We start from the raw sequence: 19,974 nt of genomic DNA, 5'->3' as shown, positions 1-19,974 counted from the left end.
GGGGATCGATGGGCGTTCTGCCATGATCTACCGCCCGTGAGGAAAATTTTTCTAAAGTTTTACACTTTCGACCTTACTCTTTTGGGGTGATCTGGATGCTTTCGTGTAGCTCACTCTATTATATAATGGCGGCCATTGTCGCTTGCGAACAATCCAAACGACTTCGCAATCCTTTTCGTTGGAGTCCCAATGCTATTCAGAGTAAATCTTCACTCTGGCATATCACATAAACCTGTGGCATATCACATAAAACTTTTGAAGAGGCGAGTGGAAGGGGGTGGGGGGGCAAAAGGCAGCCACAGCAGTAACCTCGTGGGTGAGGTCATATAGGTTGACTGTTGGCTAATAGAAACACCTCGCCTACTCCGATCATCGGTTTGTTGGAGGGGTTCGGGGGAAGAAAGGGAGGGGGAAGAGAGGGGGGGGGATGGTTCTGCACACGCCACACAGATACGGGCCGGTTCTCCTGTGACTTCTCCGTGCCCGTAGTCTACTCCGTACCGTAGGTATTTTTGTCATGAAGGGGCCCCGTCCCCAGCCAAAATCTGCCGACGCCGCCCTATGCCTGTTGCAGTCACTTGGCACGGTATTTAATTGGCCACCCGAGGAGGCTCGCCACTCTTAGTGTTGATCGACCTCGCGTGCAGCGGAATTAGTGCAGGCGGTGAGCAGCAGCTTGGTTCCCTGCCTTGGATTTGGCCTGGATCAATTACGGAATATGAATCATCCTTGCCCCCGACTGGCGGTACCAATCCCGGTTGAGCGGCAGACAGTCCACAGTACACTACTGTGTAAAGGTACACAGAGGGGTACACAGAGGGTACACTATAGAAAAGTGCATACTGCACAGTACACAGTAGTTTAGTGGCAGATTCCAACTACCAACTATCAAAGAAATGACTTAAAAGCTATATGGCTATGTGTACCTTAACGATGTAACACCACTAAGAAAGGAATCAGGTTAACTGTTGGAATGTGGCAGGGTCATACAGCATCATCTGACCTTCCTTATCTCTCCATAAAAATGATCAATGGGCCAATACTCGACCAGCATGGGGGATCCTGGATATGCTAGCAAGAACTGGCGATAGAAAATTGTACCGCAGTACTTTGAAGATTATGGCTTCTTCAGATAGATGAAGTATGCAATTTTCCATCATTGAGAGTGCATGCATTGATGTGCATTTACTTACAGTCTGAAAGGGGGCGGGCGGTCGACCTGTAGTAGAGAGGTAGTTAACTATCCATGATAAGTACCTTATCCGTGACCGCGCCATAATTAAGGCTGGCCTCCCTTCCGAGTTCCCCTACGTAATGGTCTCACTATTCAGGTCAGTGCTTCGGCCTGGGCTGGCCAAGGCTCAGAGCAATCACTTATCTTGCGCTAAGACGCGGCCTGGGCGTTGTCGCATGAAATCTCAAGATGGCTGATAATTCTCCTGCGAGTCCTGCGATCTCCCAATCCCTTCTACTGCTGCTGCTGCTGATGCACTGCAGGCGCATGTGAGCTGCGTCAATTTTTGCAGCAAATCGTTTCATCATTCGGTAGCTCTCCCTGTTTATCTAACTCGGCGCAAAAATGTTTACTCCGATCACGCGAACTTACCTGGCGACTTTCACTAATCCCTCAGTCGATTTCTTGACAGGTTGTTGCTGGTCTTTCCGTCGTCGTCTTTGAACTTGAATAGTACCTTGCTCTCTTTGTTCGTTTCTGGTGCTACTGGAACATGACAAGATAAACAACGTTCGAGCCACCGCTTCCCGCGCGATCGTGACTTTTCAGGGTCGCTCAGAAGAATGCTCGCTTCTCTCTTACGCCCAAAGAAGCGGAGAACGTATGCGGATCGTTCTCCGTTCTCATCACCTTATACCACTCGAGATTCACCATGGCCGTTCTTTGATAACAACGCCCCGCAAAGGGGGTGGGGACAAGGATACGAGGAGTTCGGTCAACAAAATGGCTTTGATGAAGCGAATGGTCGAGTACCGGGTCCCGATCAGGATGAAGAGGAAGAGGACGATACTCCTGTCGAAACCAGCCCTCTTCTTCCTATCTTCTCTGCCTCTCACCTCGGTATGAAACAGCATGTACCATGAGCTGTGCATATGCATGGGCTAACCACTCTATCAACCCTAGATACTCTTCCAGTTTATGATATCACACACGCCATTCGCCCTTTGATCGTTACGCGCTGCGAAACTACTTTGACATGGGATCAATTGCGATCGCCCCAGATTTCCCAATTCCTTGTGAAACCTATCCAGCAGAAAATCCGAACGGGACACTTTTCTCGGGCAACGTTATACGCATTGATGACCAATTGCCTGCAATTCACAAAAGAGGTTCATTCAAATCCGGGAAACAGTGGTGTGAGCCAGACCAGGGCCATGGTCTGCGAACTTCTCGCTATCAAGTTGCTGAGGGAGTATACAACGCGAGAACTGATTGATGCTCTGTCCTATGAATTCTACCCACTTAATGGGCAGGCGGCCACTGAACGCCCACCCGGCTGGAATTCCGCGCAGGGTCCTAAGCGACCTGGCATCGCTCGGATCTCCTGCCTCGAAATAGCCATTCGGGCTCAAGCCAAACGATTCTTATCGCATCCACTTGTTGTACAACAGCTGGAGGCCATTTGGGCAGGCACAATAGTGTTTCATTCGGCTGCTGACAATCTTCATCGCTCGCTAGCCAGACCTCAACAGAACGGAGGGCTAACTTACGGCTCGACACCCAACCTGGTACCAGCCTATCAGCAGACACAATCCGGAATGTCCAGTCTGCGCCGTTCAGTGACTATTTATGATCCAAGGGATGCGTCCCTGTTCAAGCTGTCCAGGCTGCGGGTGCCTCGTTATCGTCAATTTCTATCCACATTATCGTTCGCAATTTTGCTGGTTCTGTTTCTGGCTGTTCTGCAACAACGTCGCCTGGAAATCACCTCTCTCGAGATTGTTTTCTGGTTATGGAGCGCTGGCTTCATGCTCGACGAGATTGTAGGCTTCAATGAACAGGGCTTCAGTCTATATCTCATGAGCTTTTGGAATCTGTTTGACCTCGGAATTTTGTTCCTTCTCTTCTGCTATTACTGCATGCGGCTTTACGGTGCTGTCATGCCCTACACGCGCAACAAATACATTGCCGATCAGGCATACGATATCCTGGCTGCGAATGCTGTTTTGTTGTTCCCTCGCCTCTTTTCAATCCTCGATCATTACCGCTACTTCTCTCAACTGCTCATTGCTTTCCGAATCATGGCGTCGGACCTGATCGCAGTGTTTCTGCTGATTATCATCGCTTGCAGTGGATTTTTCGTTGCATTTACACTTTCGTTTGGCAATGGCGAGGACCACTCACCGGGCGCCGTAGCTTATGCTCTATTTCAGATGCTGATGGGGTTTACTCCAACTGCGTGGACCCTATGGGAAGACTACAACGCATTGGGGAAACTCATATTGACTATCTTTCTCTTCATTTGTCATTTTGTTGTTGTGACCATCTTGATCACAGTTCTCACCAATTCTTTCATGGGCATTGTGCAAAACGCCAACCAAGAGCACCAATTTCTCTTCGCTGTCAATACCATTTCCATGGTGAAGTCGGATGCCCTCTTCTCCTATGTCGCGCCGACGAACATACTGGCATGGTTAATTGCTCCATTCCGCTATTTCATGTCTTTCAGACAGTTCGTTCGGCTCAATCGCACAATCATCAAAGTCACCCACCTGCCGATCTTGTTTTCCATTTGCTTCTATGAGAAGACAATACTCAGCTTTCAAGTCATCGACTCTATCGACCTCATTGATTCTTCTGCTCGTACCGATAGTGCAGACTGCTTTCGGCCTCGTCGTAACCGTTTCAGAGCTTTTACCTCTCAAGGAAATCGACTGGTACGAGAGCCCTCAGTGGCGACTTACCAGAAAGATCGGGCGCTGGAAGCTGTCTTCCGACAACCTTATCAGGATGAACCAAGCAGAGGACTAAGGAAGCTTCATCCTCGAGAAAACGACCTGGCTGTCAATCATTGGATGCAGACCATGGGTTCGGGACCCATTCATCCTCCTGATGAGCAAGACTCGGATGAAGTGAGCCGTTTGGAAAGATTGCCGAGGACTAGATCAGGTTATCAACGGCGAATGACACGAAGTCTGCGTGATTTTACAGAGTCAAACCGGTCAGCTGCCTCTAATCCTGAGGATTCTGCACACCCTGTGGCATCATCACCAGCTACGCCTCGTCCTGGGAGAGACTTTCTAGTCCCTGCGAGAACCAGACAGCTTTCTCGGCAAACAGGAATGGAGGGGGATGATGAGCTAACTAGCGACGACAATGGCGAGTGGACTGGGGAGCAGAGAGAACATCGATCGCCGTCGAAGAACTCCGAGGAGAACACCCTCATGAACGCAAATGAAAGCTCTCACACCACGCAACCAAAGTTTTTCAGCTCCCGACCCTCAACGGCTCGACTCAAGTCTCGCAAGAACAGTCCCACTCGACGTATCAAATATCATAAACGGAATTACTCGGGTGCCACTATGCTCTATAATCCGATCCCTCGGAGAAGTGAACATGAGGAAACAGATACTTCCCTAAACCCTGTCAGACCGAGGGCTCACACTCCAGACCGTGCAAGCAGTATAATCGGGCCGCCATCCAGAGGACCTTGGGCTCTACGACGACACAGTACGGACGGAGGGAGGTCCCGAACCACCACATTGCATAGATCCGACCCCATGTCTGTTCCTGAAATGAACGGCTTCTCAGCACCCGATTCTCATTTCAGAGGACGCCATCGGTCCTCGATACTCGACGGTCTGGGCTCTGACCTGGGTGATAACAAAGCAATCACGAACGGCTTCCTTGGAGGGGCTCCATCAAGTATGACCACTCAAATGGCCTACGCAACAGGCAACATCAGACGCCCGGACAGTCCAAACAGCAACCAGGATATGCTCAGTAAACTTGTCTTGGCGCGGATGAATAACATTGAAGAAGGTTTCCGCGAGGTGATCAAGGAAGTCAAGGACCTCCGGCGCGGGGGTGCGAGTCGCAGTCAAAGTCGACCTGATGAGCAAGCCATCACTCAGCGCGAGAAGAAAAAGAGACGGGCAGGTGACAAGAAGGAGACTAAGAAGAAAGGTCCGGGGTCCCGCAAAAGCAAGGCTAGCAGCGAAGGCCAATACTCAGACGAGTCAGCCACTCAGTTGCGCGAGGAGAAGACCCTACAGGATGAGTAACGGTTTGATTATGCTGATGCATGCGATGATTATGACACGTTTAATGTTTTGTATTAGTATTTGGTTGGCTGTCTCATCAATTTGTTGTTGTGCTACATAGCTTTCTTCTATTTGATACCCTTTCCAACTCCTGAAAGGCGATTTGACATATTGCTACCAGTCTTCGTATCGTCTTATATTTAAAGAGCTTATAAACCGCTTCCTTGATAGCTCAGCCTTGCAGCTATTTCTAGGACGAGCTTCTCTTACCGGGTCTGAGGTTGAGACCGCCAATCTAAAAAACCTATACACAGGCAAGGGTTGCTTAACCGTGCGGCCTGATTAGTCCGGAAATGATTCCGCAAATATGTATGTGATGATAAGGTAATTAATCGCATTTTTACATAGACTATAGCTGGGACAACCCAAAGCTAGGCTTAATCCTTTTGTCTGCAGCATAAAGTGGATGGCCTGCCCTGAAGGATATTTATCACTGTATCCTGACAAATATATTTTGTAGCACTTTGATTTTACAAAAAACTCCCCATAGCACCCAATGAAGAGGTTATAAGAGGTAAGTCAGACATCTTTCAGTTTGTCTATTTTGCTTGCTGTGCTACTGCTACTTCGTAATGCAAGGGTTGTGCCAGCGAACAGTCGAGACTGATTCACTTGTTTACAGTTGGCGGAGACTATAACCGAGAAAGAGATACCCCCAAGATTTAGTCACTCGCACCTTATTCACTTGTACTGTCCCGTCATCGATGAGCTCTACGCCACAGGGCTAGCCATTCACCTGTAGGCAGCAAGTAAGGCTGGGCTGAGGCTGTGACGGGGCAGGTCTCTCTCTTTCCGCCTTTCATAACACAACACATCTGCTGTATACATTCATCTTTGTCTTCTCAATCCTCTTCTTGCTTCTCTTCTACTATATTTATTCTCTCTCTTCTCCTTTCCTCAAGTCAACTATCTCCCTTTCAATCTTCTTCTTCGTCAGCTTTCTACTCCACTGTTTGATTCTTATCAATCAGCCTCGGTTCTGAGAAGCCTCTACTTGTCTCTACTTGGTTTCAATATTTCCTGGATCGTCTCCAGAACCCATCAACCGACTCACCCTTCTCACGCCACAAGACCACTTTTTATCCAGATATCACGATGAGTTTCAGCCACGGCCCTGACTTGATCCTCATGGACAGTGCCGACACCCTCGTTTACATCGACGACACAGAATCACACGGCCGGTCAAGCTATTCCTTGCAACCACAGCGCGCAGTTACAATTCCCCACAGAGTCCATAGTCATAGACTGCTGTCCACGGGCTCTGCCTACTTTCGCAAACTATTTGAGCCTAGAGCTCAGTCTCGAGTTCTGAAGCGTCGCAAGCTAGATGGGACGTTGCCTGACGGTGTGAAGTTTGTCATTGACCTCACGCCGCCCACCACAGATGATGAAGGGGTGAGGTTTACTGCAGAGCTTTCGTGTCCGCTGGGGTTACGAAAATGGGCTCTTGCACGAGATCGATGGACCCTCCCATCTCACCTTGTTAGTGGCATAGACGATGGACTTGAACACCCCAGTAGCAGTGACGAGCCCGGCATACCTGTTGAGTATTCAGAGGCTCGCAACCGCCGAGGGATCGCTCATGTCCTCCAAGCCTTAGAAGGATTCAAGCCTCAGCTTAACTCTCCGTGCAAGCTCTGGACGTTCCTTGCCTTGGCTAAGCTGTATGGCATCGCTCATCATCCACGGATCAAGATCCCGATCTTGACCTGGATTTACGAGGGGAGGAATTCTCTACTCATTGAGATCCACCCGGAAATCGCATACGGAATAGCTTGCTCTATTCGGTGTGATTATTTGTGCCAGGACTCATTTTCGATCTTGGTCGGAGAGGCATCTTTGCGACTGATGGCTGAACCGAATGCAACACTTACCCGTCCTTGTGATTCGCATGAGACTTTGTACGGCCGGGTTCGGGAGGTTCTGGATGACGCGGACCAGCAGCGACTGGAGTATGCCAGCCAAAGCTTCAAGGATCATGTCATTGACACATTTCTTGAGCTCGTTGGCAGCGAGATGCAATGGCTAGAGAGATTGCCTGCGGTCCACAAAGTGCTCTTACACGAAGCAGGCGGCCCTCCTTGTCCTCTTGCATCTAAGCTCATCAGATGTCTCAAGAACTATGTGCGATACCATATCATTGATGCATTGAATACCGACCTGGTAACTTGGAAGGAGATCTCAGTGCTTCATGAGCCCGATGATGATTACCCGGGAGAGCGGTTTCTGAAAGCTTATACCAAGATGCATTATACCGAGCGCATTATGAGTCGGACCTTCTGGAAGAACCTCGGGTCAAAAAATCGGAGCGATCTCACCTCATCAGCTTTCGTAGCTCTGCGCTCAGCTCAGTCCATCGCAAGTCAATCGGTCGCCGATCTGGGCCGTCATTTACAGTCATTTCGAGCGCAAGAAAATACCAAGATCGGATTTATTGACACGGATGACATGATTGAAGAGGTCAACCGTTACAACGCCCACTTTGGCTCAGATCATCCCATTTATGGCGCGAATCTCACTATTGTACGCCACACTGAAGAGCTGGAGTCAGCATGGAACAACACCCTGGGGCGTCTCTCGAGCGAAGCACCCTCCGGTCCAATCTGCCATCTCGGAGGTCTCGACCCGGAATGGCACTTCAATTTCAATCCTCAAGATTTTTTCAACCAACTTTCTTCGTATCTGCACACAGTGTCAGACAGGATGCGCGGTCCCTATCGATCCGAGATGGATCAGCTACTTACCGACTGTGTCAGCTGCCTGACTGCAAACCAAATGAAGTACCTTCCTTTGTGGGCGGGAGGTAACGACGATGGCTCTGGAGGTGTCTTCGCCGACCTCGACATTCCAAATGCCGAGCATGCAGGGTTCGCGACGCCGGGACCGGGGATACATATGGGAAGCTCGGTTGCTTCGAAGCCGCTCTCAGACTATTCTTCCACCGTGTATGAGAGTACGGTGCAAGCTGCGTCGCACGGGGCGACAGGCGGATTTGGTACGGATGTCATGTCGTTCAGCATGGCAAGCGAAAGAAGCGGTATTGAACAATCTATTGCAGATTTTGAAGACTTGTCACTTGAAGATGCGATCCAGCCACTATAGGCTTATACACTGTGACGAAAGAAAGTTTATGTGAGATATTACAGAGAAAAAATCTAGCTAGAGTCTAAAGCAAGATTATCTTTTCAGCGAATGTTTCGTGTAGAGAGTCAATGCCTGGGAATGCAGCCGCGTAGCACGTGATGGAATCCGGGGTTTGGGGGCGGCGACGTCACGGACCGATGATCTTATCTCGCAATCGATGCCTCCAGGCACCGGACAGAGACAACAACTGCAACCTCTTCGCCTGCCCTGCCAGCTGGTGACAACCTTTTGCAGCATCGACATAAAATTGGCAGGAACTTAACCATCTCGGCATCATGGCCGCCGCTTCATCCTCGAAGCCCTCGAGCTTCCTGCTCTAGTACGTCTTTACCAACCCACAAACCTCAACACACAAAAAAACAACCCAGCTGCTAGCCAGCCAGCTTCAGTTCCCCTTCCCAACTCAATTCCACTGCTAAGCCCACAACTAACCAATTCCCCTTCCTTGAAATCCAGCTCCTGCATCGCCCACCGCACCACCATCTTAGCCGAACATTCTTCCCCCGGCACCTCCTCATCAGCCGCCTCCTCCCTCGCCTCCATCATCCTCCCCAAAATCTCCCACGACCAACCCCAGAAGCTCACGTACACCCACGAGCGCCTATTCGTGCACTACATCGCCGACTCTCCCAGCAGCGGCAGCAACAATAACTATGACTCCTCCTCATCCACGGAGCCCAACTCCTACGCCCCGCTCAGCTACATCGTCGTCGCGACCGCCGAGCAAGGCCGCCGCATCCCCTTCGCCTTCCTCCTGGAGATCAAGCGCAAGTTCCTGGCGGCCTACCCGCCGTCCAGCACCGACTTCGCCACGCTGCCGGCCTACGGCTGCGCCGCGTTCAACCCGGACCTTCGCGCGCTGCTGCAGACGTACAACACGGCGCCGCCGTCGGACTCGCTCGCCTCGGCGCGGCGTGAGATCGACAGCGTGCGAGACATCATGACGGAGAACATCGAGCGCGTGCTGGAGCGCGGCGAGCGCATCGATCTGCTTGTCGACAAGACGGATCGGCTCGGCGGGAGCGCGCATGATTTCCGGATGCGGAGCCGCGGGCTGCGCCGCCGTATGTGGTGGAAGAATGTCAAGCTGGTCGTGCTGTTGATTGTGGTTATTGTGTTCCTGGTGTATCTATTTGTCGGGATGGGGTGTGGGCTGCCTGCTTGGGGGAAGTGCGTGGGTTGAATTTCGGGCAGTGAGTGGAAAATGGGTGATTGGGTCAGTGGGTTTGTGAGATTACGTTCCCTTTTGTGATGTTTGAGATTGAGCCTTGTGTTTGTTGCGTGTTGTTAGTTGCATTTGTTTTGACTTGCGGTTTTCTTGCGCTGGTTATTGATTGATGGACTCATGATTGTCAACGGGTGATGGTATTTAGTTGAGGTTGGTGGGCTGGGCGAAGAGATGGATGGAAGCTCAATTTTTAATTCTGTATAATATCATGATAACGTACTCTCGTTTACTTCTATATGACTATTAGTTCCTGGGCGTAGATCAAGCCTTTAGAGTATACGAAGGCGGCGATGAAATAAAGACTGACAGATTTAGCTTGAGACCAATGATATAACAACATATTGCCGGAAATGGTAAATCCAATACACCTCCAGGCTTGGAAATGTCTCGAACCAGCTCAAGAGATAGGTGGCAGAACTCATGAGTATACATCGCATAACCCAACTGCATCATCCATCCAATCCACACCTTGCGTAGTTCACAGAGCGCCCTTGAGTGTACAACCAGAACTCAGACTAAGAAGGAAAAGAATTGAGTATCGCGATATGTTGTTCGATTGATCGGCTACCAAAGCAAGCTAACGGCTAGACTTTACAGTATGTGTCTCACTCTCAAACCCACAGCGTCGTTGCCACCGAAGTAACATCAGTGCGGGTCTGCAAGCGAGGCAAACGAACCCCCTGGATTAGATCCAGGTATAGGTTATTTGCTATTCCTTCTTCGCCAGTCGTATACCCCATCAAGCATTGTGAAGGGTTGATGGGGAGATAAACCTGGCGCAATTCCTGTAGGAAATTTGGGGGGGGGGAGTAATCAGGGGAGCGATCAGCTACGTTTGTCGGGGTAGTCGTAGCGCATTTCTTGAGGTCTCTTCCATCAGAATTCCTCGAGCAGGATGTTGCGGTCCTTTGCCGGTGAGCGAGCTTGCGCAGGCCATTGACCTTCGTCCAGAGTCGTAGCATCGCCCTCGCAGGTCCAAGCCCTGCTTCGACTGTTGTGATATGACTGTGCAAATCTAAGGTCGTCGAGTCCGGAGAATTGCATCCTGAATGCATGCGACTAATGGTATAGCGCTTGTCTGCAGATTGTCCCAATCATTTTAAGACGCTTCAGCAGATCTCCGCGGCGCTGACTCAGGAACATGATTGTGATGCAGATTCCCGGGGAATGTTGACAACTTGGAAGAACTCGCATTTTGTGAGTTGAATAGAAGTCAAGGTCGACTTCCGCGGACCTTTTCAATAGTTAGTGTGCGTCACATGACTCGCGCTGCGCTTAGCCTTACTAGAAGCCCCCTCATTCGTCAGCTTACAGCTAGTCCTAGAAAGTACCAACCAAGACTCACCGCCTGCCTATCTGATTAGCGGTCCGGGTCGATGATCCTCCGGCTATTGTTCTATTGCATTTCGCGATGCGCTATCCGTAGTCGCGTCAAGCTTCGATTCTCGTTTTTCTAGAGTGTTGCAGATTCAATTCATGAAATACTGATATGCTACTAACATCCACTCACTCTCTTTTTTCTGCACACGTCCATGCCATTCGATCTCATGTCATGCTCCAGACGGGAATCTATTCGCGCCTGAAACCCTGATAACGCGGCCTGGCACCAACACCGGCCAAGAAAAATGTCAAACAACGATGACATTCAGTGGCTGGAGAGCTACTTGCGCTATGGCTACGACCCCGAGGTCCAGAGGTTTGAAGACAACAATATGGCATACTTCCAGGCAAATCCGTACTTTGCCTTGCCCCCGCCGTCTCAAATGTCCCTCCCGTGGCCAGGAACGAGTCACGCTCGATTTCAACCACCTTACCCTCAAGGTCGTCCGAGAGCGGAGAGAACCAATGTGAGGCCTACCGGTGTTACCTCTTCCTCAGCGCCCGCTCCTTCCCCAACACAATCTCGCCCACCCCATGCTCCACCTCGTTATGCGCCTCCATCGTCCGGCGCGCCTTCCCCCGTGTCCCAGACGCAAGGCTCGCAGGTTCATTATGCGCCTGTCAGGGGACCGGAGTCGTATCAGAATCTAGCGCAGCAAGCTCTCCATCACTCGCAGCGGGCACCATCCCCACAGCCTCAACAGCCAACCCAATCCTACTCACCTACCACGACAGCAGCACCTATAGCACCTGCAGCACCTGCAGCACCTGCTCCGCCGCCCACGAAGACAGCTCCGCCTCGGCCTCGAAACACAGGGTCTCCTCAATTGCTTAACCCCACACAATCCCAACTACCCACCAGCGCGGCCCCTCGCGCACCTCAGGCTGGCCCTCTAAGAGCCTGGACAACGATGCCTGATGGGAACAGAACATCCTCAGCCTCTCCGCCCGGGCACGCTCTTCTGCCGACCTCGAAGACGGTCCCTCCTGAGGCGCAGAAGTCTGTTTACCATCCAACGCCTCAGCCGATGCCGTCACCTTCGGCTTACTCCGCGCCTCCGCAAAATCTGCCAGTAGCTCAGGCTACCGGCGGACCCAACCAAGCTCCTACCGTTGGGCCTCACACGGCTCCTTTACGGGGCAGGCCACAAAACCCTCCAGTAAATCAGAATGCAGGCGGGCCCAATCAAAACTCTTCCGCCGCACCTTACGGAGTATCACCGCAGAGTCTGGTACGGAATCCAGCAACGGGTCATAATACGGGCGGACCTTACCAAAGTTCATCCGCTGGGCCTTATGAGACACCATCGCACAATATGCCCCAGATGCCACAACCTGGAGGTCAACCGGGTTCTGCCCCGGCTCCTGCCCCGGCGCCCGGCCCAGCACCCGGCTCAGCACCCGGCACAGCTCCAGGCCCAGCGCCTTCCCAAGTGATTCCTCAAAAGCAAAAGTTCAATGCGTCCACGGGTCAGGAGTCTGGAAATCCTGCTAAGAAACGGCGCGTCGGACCATCAAAGACATCAAAGCCACCGGCGTCATTTGCGTCCTTGGGTGCCGCCCATCCCTCAATCCCCGCAGGTGGGCTGTCTGTCTACAGTTACTCTCCCGCAACTACCGCGGGGCACAAAGTGAAGGATCATTTGAAACACCGCGCCGACATTGTGAAGCCTATAAATGAAGCGGATGCTGCTCGGAAGCTGGCTTATGACCCTAAGACTATTGCTAGAGATGTTCTAATTGCATCCGGTCGTCATCCAACTGAAGACGCTCTGAACCATCACCTTTTCCGTCTACGGGATGTGTTCACACATGTGGACAACGGGTCAGATCTGGCGACATTTCGATGGGATCTGGTAGATTCGCAAGAGGCACGTGACCAGGAACGGATGGGCGCACCCCTTCCGCCGTCCAACCGACTTTCCACGCCCAACCAACTTTCCGCCCCGCGTCCCGCGCCGCGACCGCCGCACCCGATTCCTGCTCCGCCTCATCTGAACTTCCCATCAGCTCCAGTCCCGCCAGCATCTGCGCAACTTCAGCAGGCATTGCCTCCGCATCCAAAACCGCAAGTGCAGCCATCGCAACCTCCTCCTAACTCTCAAATCTCCTTCCAGTCTCCTAGTCCGCAGGTCCAGCTTCCTCCCAGAACCGGTGTTCCCCCCTTGCACTCCCCATACACACCACTACCACCAGCGCCGCAGCCGCAGCCGCAGTCACAATCCACACCCAGGACACCGGCGAGTGCGATGGTGGGCAAGCGGGGACCTGGTCGTCCGCCTGGGAGCAGCAATAAGCCCAAGCAGCAGCCGGTTACGACGACGAGCGCACAACCGGTGCAGTACCAGGTTTTCGGCTGTCAGTGGACGGACTGTCGTGCTGAGCTCCATAATCTGGAGGGGCTCAAGAAACACATTTTCAAGATTCATGTCTCTCAGCAGCTGACTTGTGGTTGGAAGGGATGCACACACTCAGAGCCCATGCCTGCGGCGCTGCTCTTCAAGCACGTGAAGAAGGACCATCTGGACTCTATCGCGTGGAGGCTGGGTGATGGACCATCTGTGCCAAGACCTGGTGAGAAAGCATCTGGATGATCGCATTTCCACTTTACGCGTGACTTCTAGCATTTTGAAGGGCAATTGTTAATTGATTGACTTCTGCTCCCACTATCCAATAGGTGAAACCACTAGCGAAACAGGACTGTCTACGATTCCTCAGAACGGTCGACCTGGCATGGATGACATGCTTATCTTCCCGGCGAGTGGTTCGTCGATCCGAGCCTACCATAAAGTTCATGGCAAAACTACCCAGCAGCAAAAAGCGCAGGAAATCCTCAAGGCTGTGCAGCGACTGAAAGAACAGATCGGCGTGGGCTTGGACCCGGGGGGCTGCGAATTGACCAACTTTGTGCGGAATGAGCGACAGAGCACTGAGGAGGATGTTTATGAAGTGGTTATCTAAGCCCGAGGTATCTCCATATTACGGAAACCGGCATTCTGCATTAGACGGTGTGATTCGTCTCTTTCTCAACATTTCTAGATTCATTCATTCGGGAGCATCGGTCTAGGCCTAGGTGTTCCGGTTGCTTTTGGGGAGTGTGCCCTTTGACTCCTACCCAGCTTTGGTTCGTCCCCAATCCGTCACTTACCCCAGAAAACCACAACTTTGAACATTAACATCGTGGGGAAGCTGGGGACATTTGCAAGGTGATATACGCCCATGCAATGCACACATACGAAGATACAAGCGAAGTATTTCATAGAAAGTAAACGATGCATTGGATGGGAGCCCAAAAGACCACCGCCCGGGTATTCTAAACAAACAAGCCCATTGCCTTTTGGTCTTTTCCACCCCGTAGTCATTCGCTTGAACTAGACTCGAGACACAGAACACAGGAATAAACACGACAGAAAGAAACAAGAAAATAGCAGTCAAAACGTTCAGGTTGTGGGTATACATCCCCCCTAGCCAGACCTTTCTTCCCCTTTCACACTCTACGACGACGATCCCACGGCCGCAGCAGCCGCAGCCGTCTCCTGTGAGACCCCGGGCACCTTCTGATCAGCGGAAGCGTCGAGTTCGGCGCCGTCGTCCTTGGCATTGACTTCGAGGAAGTGGTAGAGGACAATCATCATCATGGCGCAGCTGCCGAGGAAGACGGCCAGGCGGTGGAGCTCATCGTCGGTGATCATTGTGATGGTTGTGTTTTTTTGCGGGTGAGGTTTGTAGGTATCAAGGTATTAGGTTCAATTGAGGTTGTTTTGTGGGTGTTTTGTGGTGATGCACAGCAGGAAGAGGTGCCGAGCTGTAGGAGGGAAGTAGATAGCGGAGATGGGAAGTTCACTGTCCGGAGAACGGGGGGAAGCCACGTTAGCCTTAATCATGGGATCCAGCGCAGTGGGTAGGAAGGAAGGTTGAATTGAGACGACATGCCGGCTGCTGGGTTGGAATTGAATGCAAGAAACATACCTAATCTCCGAAGAAAGATTTGTTGGTTCAATGGAGAACAACAGACTGTTTGACGGGTTCGGAGGAGGACACTTTGCGCTCTGTTGGGGAAAGTCGTCGTAATTCGTAACTAACTCCTGCCTTTCTTTATCAGTCAGCACTGCCTATCTTGATGCCTCATCGCTCAGGCAGCAGCAGCTTTGACGGACCTCGACTAGACTCGATTCCACTTCCCGAACAGGGCAGGGCGACTGGTGATTGGAAGCTGCGACTGTTACTGGACTTAGTCTAGCTTATGCCTAAGAATACAGGCAGCGGCCGCAACGGCCCGGCCGTTAATAATTATTATTTAGCATTTACAATCGTATCATCTCAGCTCTCACTTCTTCTCCCCCCCCCCCACCTCCTACTCCGTACTGTGCGTCTCTCTTCTTGTTGGATGGACCACAGGTAAGAGTGAAATTCCGTCTGGATACCACTTCTGCAGCTATCCCCATTCTTCAAATCTGCTGTATGTATGCGAATGATCTCTTTTCTTCGATTGCCCTCTTTCCCCTCTGTCCCGAGTCCCCTCTTCCCCCTCCCGTGTCTGTCCCTCATAATCTCTTTCCCCCCCCAAGAATTCCAGACAGCGGCTCTCCCCGCTCTATCCAGATCTCGGCTTTGCTTCAACGCTCTGGCTTTGCGCTTCCCAAGACAGCTCCTACCCATTATCCATGCAGTCTGATGTGTTTATTGATTGTTAGGTAGCTTGGAGGGGGCAGCAGCTGGATCGCAAAATAGTGATGTCCCCGTGTTAATCAATCTATGACAGCCTGCCACCATGGACCAGGGAATCAACCCATTTGTGACGGCCAGACCTCCCAACCCACCCAAGAACGCCGGGCCTTCACTCCTCGCCTGCTTGCTATGCCGACACAAGCATCTCAAGTGTGATGGCAACACACCCGTCTGTGGCCGCTGTGCAGCCACGGGCGCCGAATGCCAATACACCCCGTCGCGTCGCGGCTACAAAGGCCCGTCAAAGAAACGCCGAGCCAACCCGTCCTCCCCCGATCAAGTCCCTACCGACCTGTCGGCTTCGTTTGAGGCCCAGCCATTCTACAATGTCCCCTCCGAATGGGTTCTTCCCGGGAACATGCCTCTCATGCCAGTGACGACGCCGCTCCCCAGCACCAGCACGTTGCCGCCTTCCCTTCCGACCACCAGCCCCGAATTGACGACCGATGGCTCCGTCTCGTCGCAGCCTCTTCGCGCGGCTCACAGCCCCCTCACCCCGGACTCGTATTCTTCTAACCCTGGCGACAATTACCTCATTGATATTTACTATACCTACTTTCATCCCTCCCACCCCATCCTGCTCCCATTCCGGATTCTGTATCGGTCTCATGTCCCACCTTTCCTGGAGTATGTGATCAAATTCATTGGCACTCACTTCACCCCCTCAGCATCCAGTGACACGTACAGGCCGACCGTCATGTCGTCTGTCATGGAACAGGATCCTTCGGTGGAAAAGGTTCAGGCCCTGTTGCTGCTGGCCATTGTGCTTCATTCGCGGAACGAGCGCGCTGATGCCGGAGTGTGCATCGCAATGGCTGTGGACCTGGCTTTTGAGCTGGGGCTGCACACCCGACACTTCGCCCAGACCATGGGAGAGGGGGATCCGGTGCGGGAGGAGAGTCTGAGACGAACCTGGTGGGAGTTGTTCATCATTGAAGCCATGCTTACGGCCCTCGGTGTTCAGCCGCAATACCGTTGCAACACCGTGCCTTTGGAAGTGCCACTGCCGTGCGAGGAGAGGATTTATCAGGACGGACTAGCTCCCCCGCCCCCATTGACGATCGCACAATTCGATGAGCGGGCGTTCGCTGATGAAGAACGGGATTTCTCATCCTATACCTACCGCATCGAAGCGGCTCGGATCTTAGGGCGGGTGGTGGCCATTCAAGATATGGTCGAAGGCCAGCAGGATCAGGTTGAAGCTACCGACGCCCGGATCACTAGCTGGTTTCATCATTTGCCCGAGTCGAAGGCTGAGCTTCTGCGTCCTGATGGCTCAGTGGATGAGATGATGTTCCAGGCAACTATGGTCGTCAACGGGTCGTCTATCTACCTGCACTTCCCGCGCTCGGATCTGCTGTCGTCTCCCGCTGTGGCCGCGGAGGTGATCTGCGGTCATCATGGGCCGCTGAGCATCCCGGCCTTCTCGCACCATGCCCATGCCATGAAGGCCGTCAAAGCCGCCAGCGAAATCTCGACGTTGGCGTCAATCCGGATGCCCGTCGTCAAGCACACCCCGTTCTTCATCTGCACGTTGGTATTGAGCTCCATGGTGCAGCTTGCCGCCTGCTCTGTGAAAGCCGGCCAGATGCCCGACCCCAGTCGGGACCGGCTTACATTGACAATCGGCGTGTTCAAGACGCTGGCCCGCACGTGGGCCATCTCCCAGAGCATCATGCGGCAGATCAAGGCGGTTGCGCGCGACGTGATGGACCTTGGGCTCCGACCCAATATGGACCAGGTCGATCTCAACAGTGTCTTGGATAATGGCCGCTTTTGGATGCCCGACATGCTGCCTCGCTGAAGAATCTGAATCCGGCGCATCACCCGTGTGGTGCTCCTCAATTTTGGGAGACATCATGCCTATTGTTTTCTCATCAAAGAATATATCAGCACCAGCCCTTCCAGCGCCTTCTCCCTAAAATTCCCCGTTGATATTCTTGACCATTGCAACGATGATACCCCTTCCCCTGACTGCCCCAGAATGTATGAAACCGGGCCCGACCTCCTGAAGACTGATGATTTGTTATGGTGTATTTACATGCCAGGATATGCCGAGATGATGGATGATGACGATGCGACTCTGTCGAGCTACCTCGACACCGAGAATTTCTTGCGAGTTTCCCTACATCCGGGGCTGGTGTAATGACTTTGGACGCTTCGGATTTTTGCCTGCCAACCAGCAGAGCTACACATATTTTCCTTTTGGATTGTTGTGTTGTGAATCTCGTATTCTGGTTCTACGGGACCTGTCTAAAATGCACATTCTTTTTGCACATTTCCTAATGGATCCTTGAAATTTCCTGTCCTTTGGATTATATTGGGTACCACATAGCATTTGAAGAGGGATGATGCTGATAACTAACTTCTGGTATATTAGTAAGCCACAAGTCCGGGGAAATTCCGTCGCACTATGTTCTTTTAGCCTTCTGTCGATCTCCACTGCGGGCACGCGTTCCCGTCACTGTCTGCGTATCCACTATCCACAAAGTTCCATTCCATGTTTTCAGTTAGTCTTCCTCAACATCTACACTTGTATTTACGCTCGGTCCTTTCTTATGTTCTCCTCAGTATAACTACACGGCAAATCGATTGTGCTACTCTTCCAAGCCCACTCGTGACAGCTCGATCACCACCCAAGCCAATCCAATCACAATCACTTGCAGCAGAGCATCCCATCCCCAAAATGGGGAACCTCACGGTGTCCGAACTCCACAAAGCCCTCCCGAGGGGCAACTACTTGGACTGGCTCGTGGTGGATGATGTACTCCACCACATCCTCGTTGACGCAAAACACCTCACAAAACCGATCAGGCACCTCCGCGTCCGTATGCAACTCGAAGACCACCTCATTGACCGCCTCCCACAACCTCCGCTCTTTATCCACTCGGCCTACGACGCCAACAAAGTCAACTGCATGCTCTACCTCTTCCGGTACATGATGAAACTGAAAGGCGATCTCCAGACGCGCTGCCGCAAGCGCCGCCTGGTCCTGCCCGCCAACGCCGCCGCGGGGGGAGCTCGGCACCTTCACTAAGCTGCTCGCGAACGTGATCAGCAGACATTTTGTGGAGATCAACGTGCGGCGCCCCGGGAAGCCGGAAACCCGCCACCAGTCCAATTGGCGGTATTATTATACGGACGATGGGGAAGGGGGAAAGGTGGTTTGCCGGCTGCCGCAGGGCATGTACGGTGCGTTCGTGGATGAGATCAGAGACAAGAGGGTCTATTATCGTCGGGACAAAGATGTGCTTCAGCCGCTGTGGCCGGAGGCGGAGAGCATGAATGTGGCGGTTCGGGGGTTGAGGGAGAAGGTCGGCAATGTGGTGGAGGGGGAGGAGGCGTGGTTGCGGGCCTTGTTTGCGTTGATGCATCCGGGTACTGGGCCGGTATGGTTCGTTGTTGCTGGTGAGTTGGCCGGTCGCCGGTCGAGTGGTTTGTGGTTGGTAGCTGACGTTGCTCTAGCTCGGGGTAAGAACCCTGATGGTGTTGATGGTGTTATCTACCCTGGACACGGGAAATCCGGCTCTGAACGGCAGTGTATGCATGGGACTTCTCTTGGAGGATGAAGCATCTCGTGACCAAGAGTCTTCTCCTGGAACTCCATCAAGATCTCCCGAACTCGATCGACATTTTGAAGATGATTTACACTCGGAACCCGAAATCCCACCAACACCGGTGCCAACGCGCGGAACCCGAGACCTACACGCCCGCGAACCGCATCCCTCCACTAACAAACCAACTCATGGCCGCATATTCATCCCACCATGGACGATACCTCAGATCCCACCACCACCGCAACCACAGCCGACAATAACCCCTGCCCTGGGCGACCGCGACCCGCCGCCCGCCAAACCGTCTAGCTCTCGTTCCACCTGAACACTCCCCCGCAGCCGGACTGCGCGGAGACGGATCGGAGAGCGAGGAGGCATCTTACTATATCTTCTCTTCTGAACTGACCTCGTAGTGAACCTTGAGATACCCTGTCTAGCGTTCCCCCTTGCTCTGCTGTGTACGTACGAACAGCGAAAGCTGCGGGTTTGATGAACTCCTGAAGTATTTCTAATCAGGCCAGCAGTCAAGCCCAGTGGCTCCTTGGTTTCCCAAGGAATAACTAACGGTAATGATGACTAACGCTCTTTGACCTGCAAGCCCTTATACATTGGAAGGAAGTACCGGAGCCCTCTCGGTAATAGCTATGCTTTTGACACGGGAGG

The 19,974-nt window shown here is 52.4% G+C and overlaps 7 protein-coding genes across 7 annotated transcripts; 6 read left to right on the top strand and 1 right to left on the bottom strand.

Moving 5' to 3' along the window:
* The first annotated feature begins 1,320 nt into the window (after window positions 1-1,320).
* Window positions 1,321-5,441, top strand: ASPACDRAFT_1892875 (uncharacterized protein). The gene is made up of 2 exons (XM_020198671.1): window positions 1,321-2,074; window positions 2,138-5,441. Exons 1-2 carry the CDS (start codon window positions 1,798-1,800, stop codon window positions 5,236-5,238), a joined length of 3,378 nt encoding a protein of 1,125 aa, XP_020061006.1. The 5' UTR covers window positions 1,321-1,797; the 3' UTR covers window positions 5,239-5,441.
* A 662-nt stretch (window positions 5,442-6,103) lies between these two features.
* Window positions 6,104-8,468, top strand: ASPACDRAFT_109455 (uncharacterized protein). The gene has a single exon (XM_020195389.1). It carries the CDS (start codon window positions 6,373-6,375, stop codon window positions 8,377-8,379), a length of 2,007 nt encoding a protein of 668 aa, XP_020061005.1. The 5' UTR covers window positions 6,104-6,372; the 3' UTR covers window positions 8,380-8,468.
* A 144-nt stretch (window positions 8,469-8,612) lies between these two features.
* Window positions 8,613-9,869, top strand: ASPACDRAFT_74263 (synaptobrevin family protein). Its single transcript, XM_020204163.1, has 2 exons — window positions 8,613-8,740; window positions 8,878-9,869. The coding sequence occupies exons 1-2, from the start codon at window positions 8,697-8,699 to the stop codon at window positions 9,602-9,604; spliced, it is 771 nt and encodes a 256-aa protein (XP_020061004.1). The 5' UTR covers window positions 8,613-8,696; the 3' UTR covers window positions 9,605-9,869.
* Window positions 9,870-11,274: 1,405 nt separating this feature from the next.
* ASPACDRAFT_49084 (putative C2H2 finger domain protein) lies at window positions 11,275-13,990 on the top strand (the record flags this gene model as incomplete). The annotated part of the gene is made up of 4 exons (XM_020202203.1): window positions 11,275-12,189; window positions 12,355-12,450; window positions 12,559-13,603; window positions 13,707-13,990. 4 exons carry the CDS (start codon window positions 11,275-11,277, stop codon window positions 13,988-13,990), a joined length of 2,340 nt encoding a protein of 779 aa, XP_020061003.1.
* A 361-nt stretch (window positions 13,991-14,351) lies between these two features.
* Window positions 14,352-14,893, bottom strand: ASPACDRAFT_74262 (dolichyl-diphosphooligosaccharide--protein glycosyltransferase subunit 4). The gene has a single exon (XM_020204162.1). It carries the CDS (start codon window positions 14,719-14,721, stop codon window positions 14,524-14,526), a length of 198 nt encoding a protein of 65 aa, XP_020061002.1. The 5' UTR covers window positions 14,722-14,893; the 3' UTR covers window positions 14,352-14,523.
* A 907-nt stretch (window positions 14,894-15,800) lies between these two features.
* On the top strand, window positions 15,801-17,561 carry ASPACDRAFT_20511 (Zn(II)2Cys6 transcription factor; the record flags this gene model as incomplete). The annotated part of the gene is made up of 1 exon (XM_020198952.1): window positions 15,801-17,561. One exon carries the CDS (start codon window positions 15,801-15,803, stop codon window positions 17,559-17,561), a length of 1,761 nt encoding a protein of 586 aa, XP_020061001.1.
* Window positions 17,562-18,443: 882 nt separating this feature from the next.
* On the top strand, window positions 18,444-19,636 carry ASPACDRAFT_38223 (uncharacterized protein; the record flags this gene model as incomplete). The annotated part of the gene is made up of 3 exons (XM_020200419.1): window positions 18,444-18,691; window positions 18,723-19,146; window positions 19,223-19,636. 3 exons carry the CDS (start codon window positions 18,444-18,446, stop codon window positions 19,634-19,636), a joined length of 1,086 nt encoding a protein of 361 aa, XP_020061000.1.
* Between the last annotated feature and the right edge of the window lie 338 nt (window positions 19,637-19,974).

The sequence above is a fragment of the Aspergillus aculeatus genome, assembly GCF_001890905.1.
Source record: "Aspergillus aculeatus ATCC 16872 unplaced genomic scaffold ASPACscaffold_1, whole genome shotgun sequence".
In the NCBI taxonomy this organism is placed as follows: domain Eukaryota; kingdom Fungi; phylum Ascomycota; class Eurotiomycetes; order Eurotiales; family Aspergillaceae; genus Aspergillus; species Aspergillus aculeatus.
This window is presented reverse-complemented; position numbering and strand designations above follow the sequence as displayed.

Coding starts and splice junctions, on each gene's coding strand:
- ASPACDRAFT_1892875 (XM_020198671.1), top strand. CDS start 1,798: ATGCTCGCTTCTCTCTTACGCCCAAAGAAGCGGAGAACGTATGCGGAT. Junction 2,075..2,137: donor CTTCTCTGCCTCTCACCTCG/GTATGAAACAGC, acceptor TATCAACCCTAG/ATACTCTTCCAGTTTATGAT.
- ASPACDRAFT_109455 (XM_020195389.1), top strand. CDS start 6,373: ATGAGTTTCAGCCACGGCCCTGACTTGATCCTCATGGACAGTGCCGAC.
- ASPACDRAFT_74263 (XM_020204163.1), top strand. CDS start 8,697: ATGGCCGCCGCTTCATCCTCGAAGCCCTCGAGCTTCCTGCTCTA. Junction 8,741..8,877: donor CCCTCGAGCTTCCTGCTCTA/GTACGTCTTTAC, acceptor CTTGAAATCCAG/CTCCTGCATCGCCCACCGCA.
- ASPACDRAFT_74262 (XM_020204162.1), bottom strand. CDS start 14,721: ATGATCACCGACGATGAGCTCCACCGCCTGGCCGTCTTCCTCGGCAGC.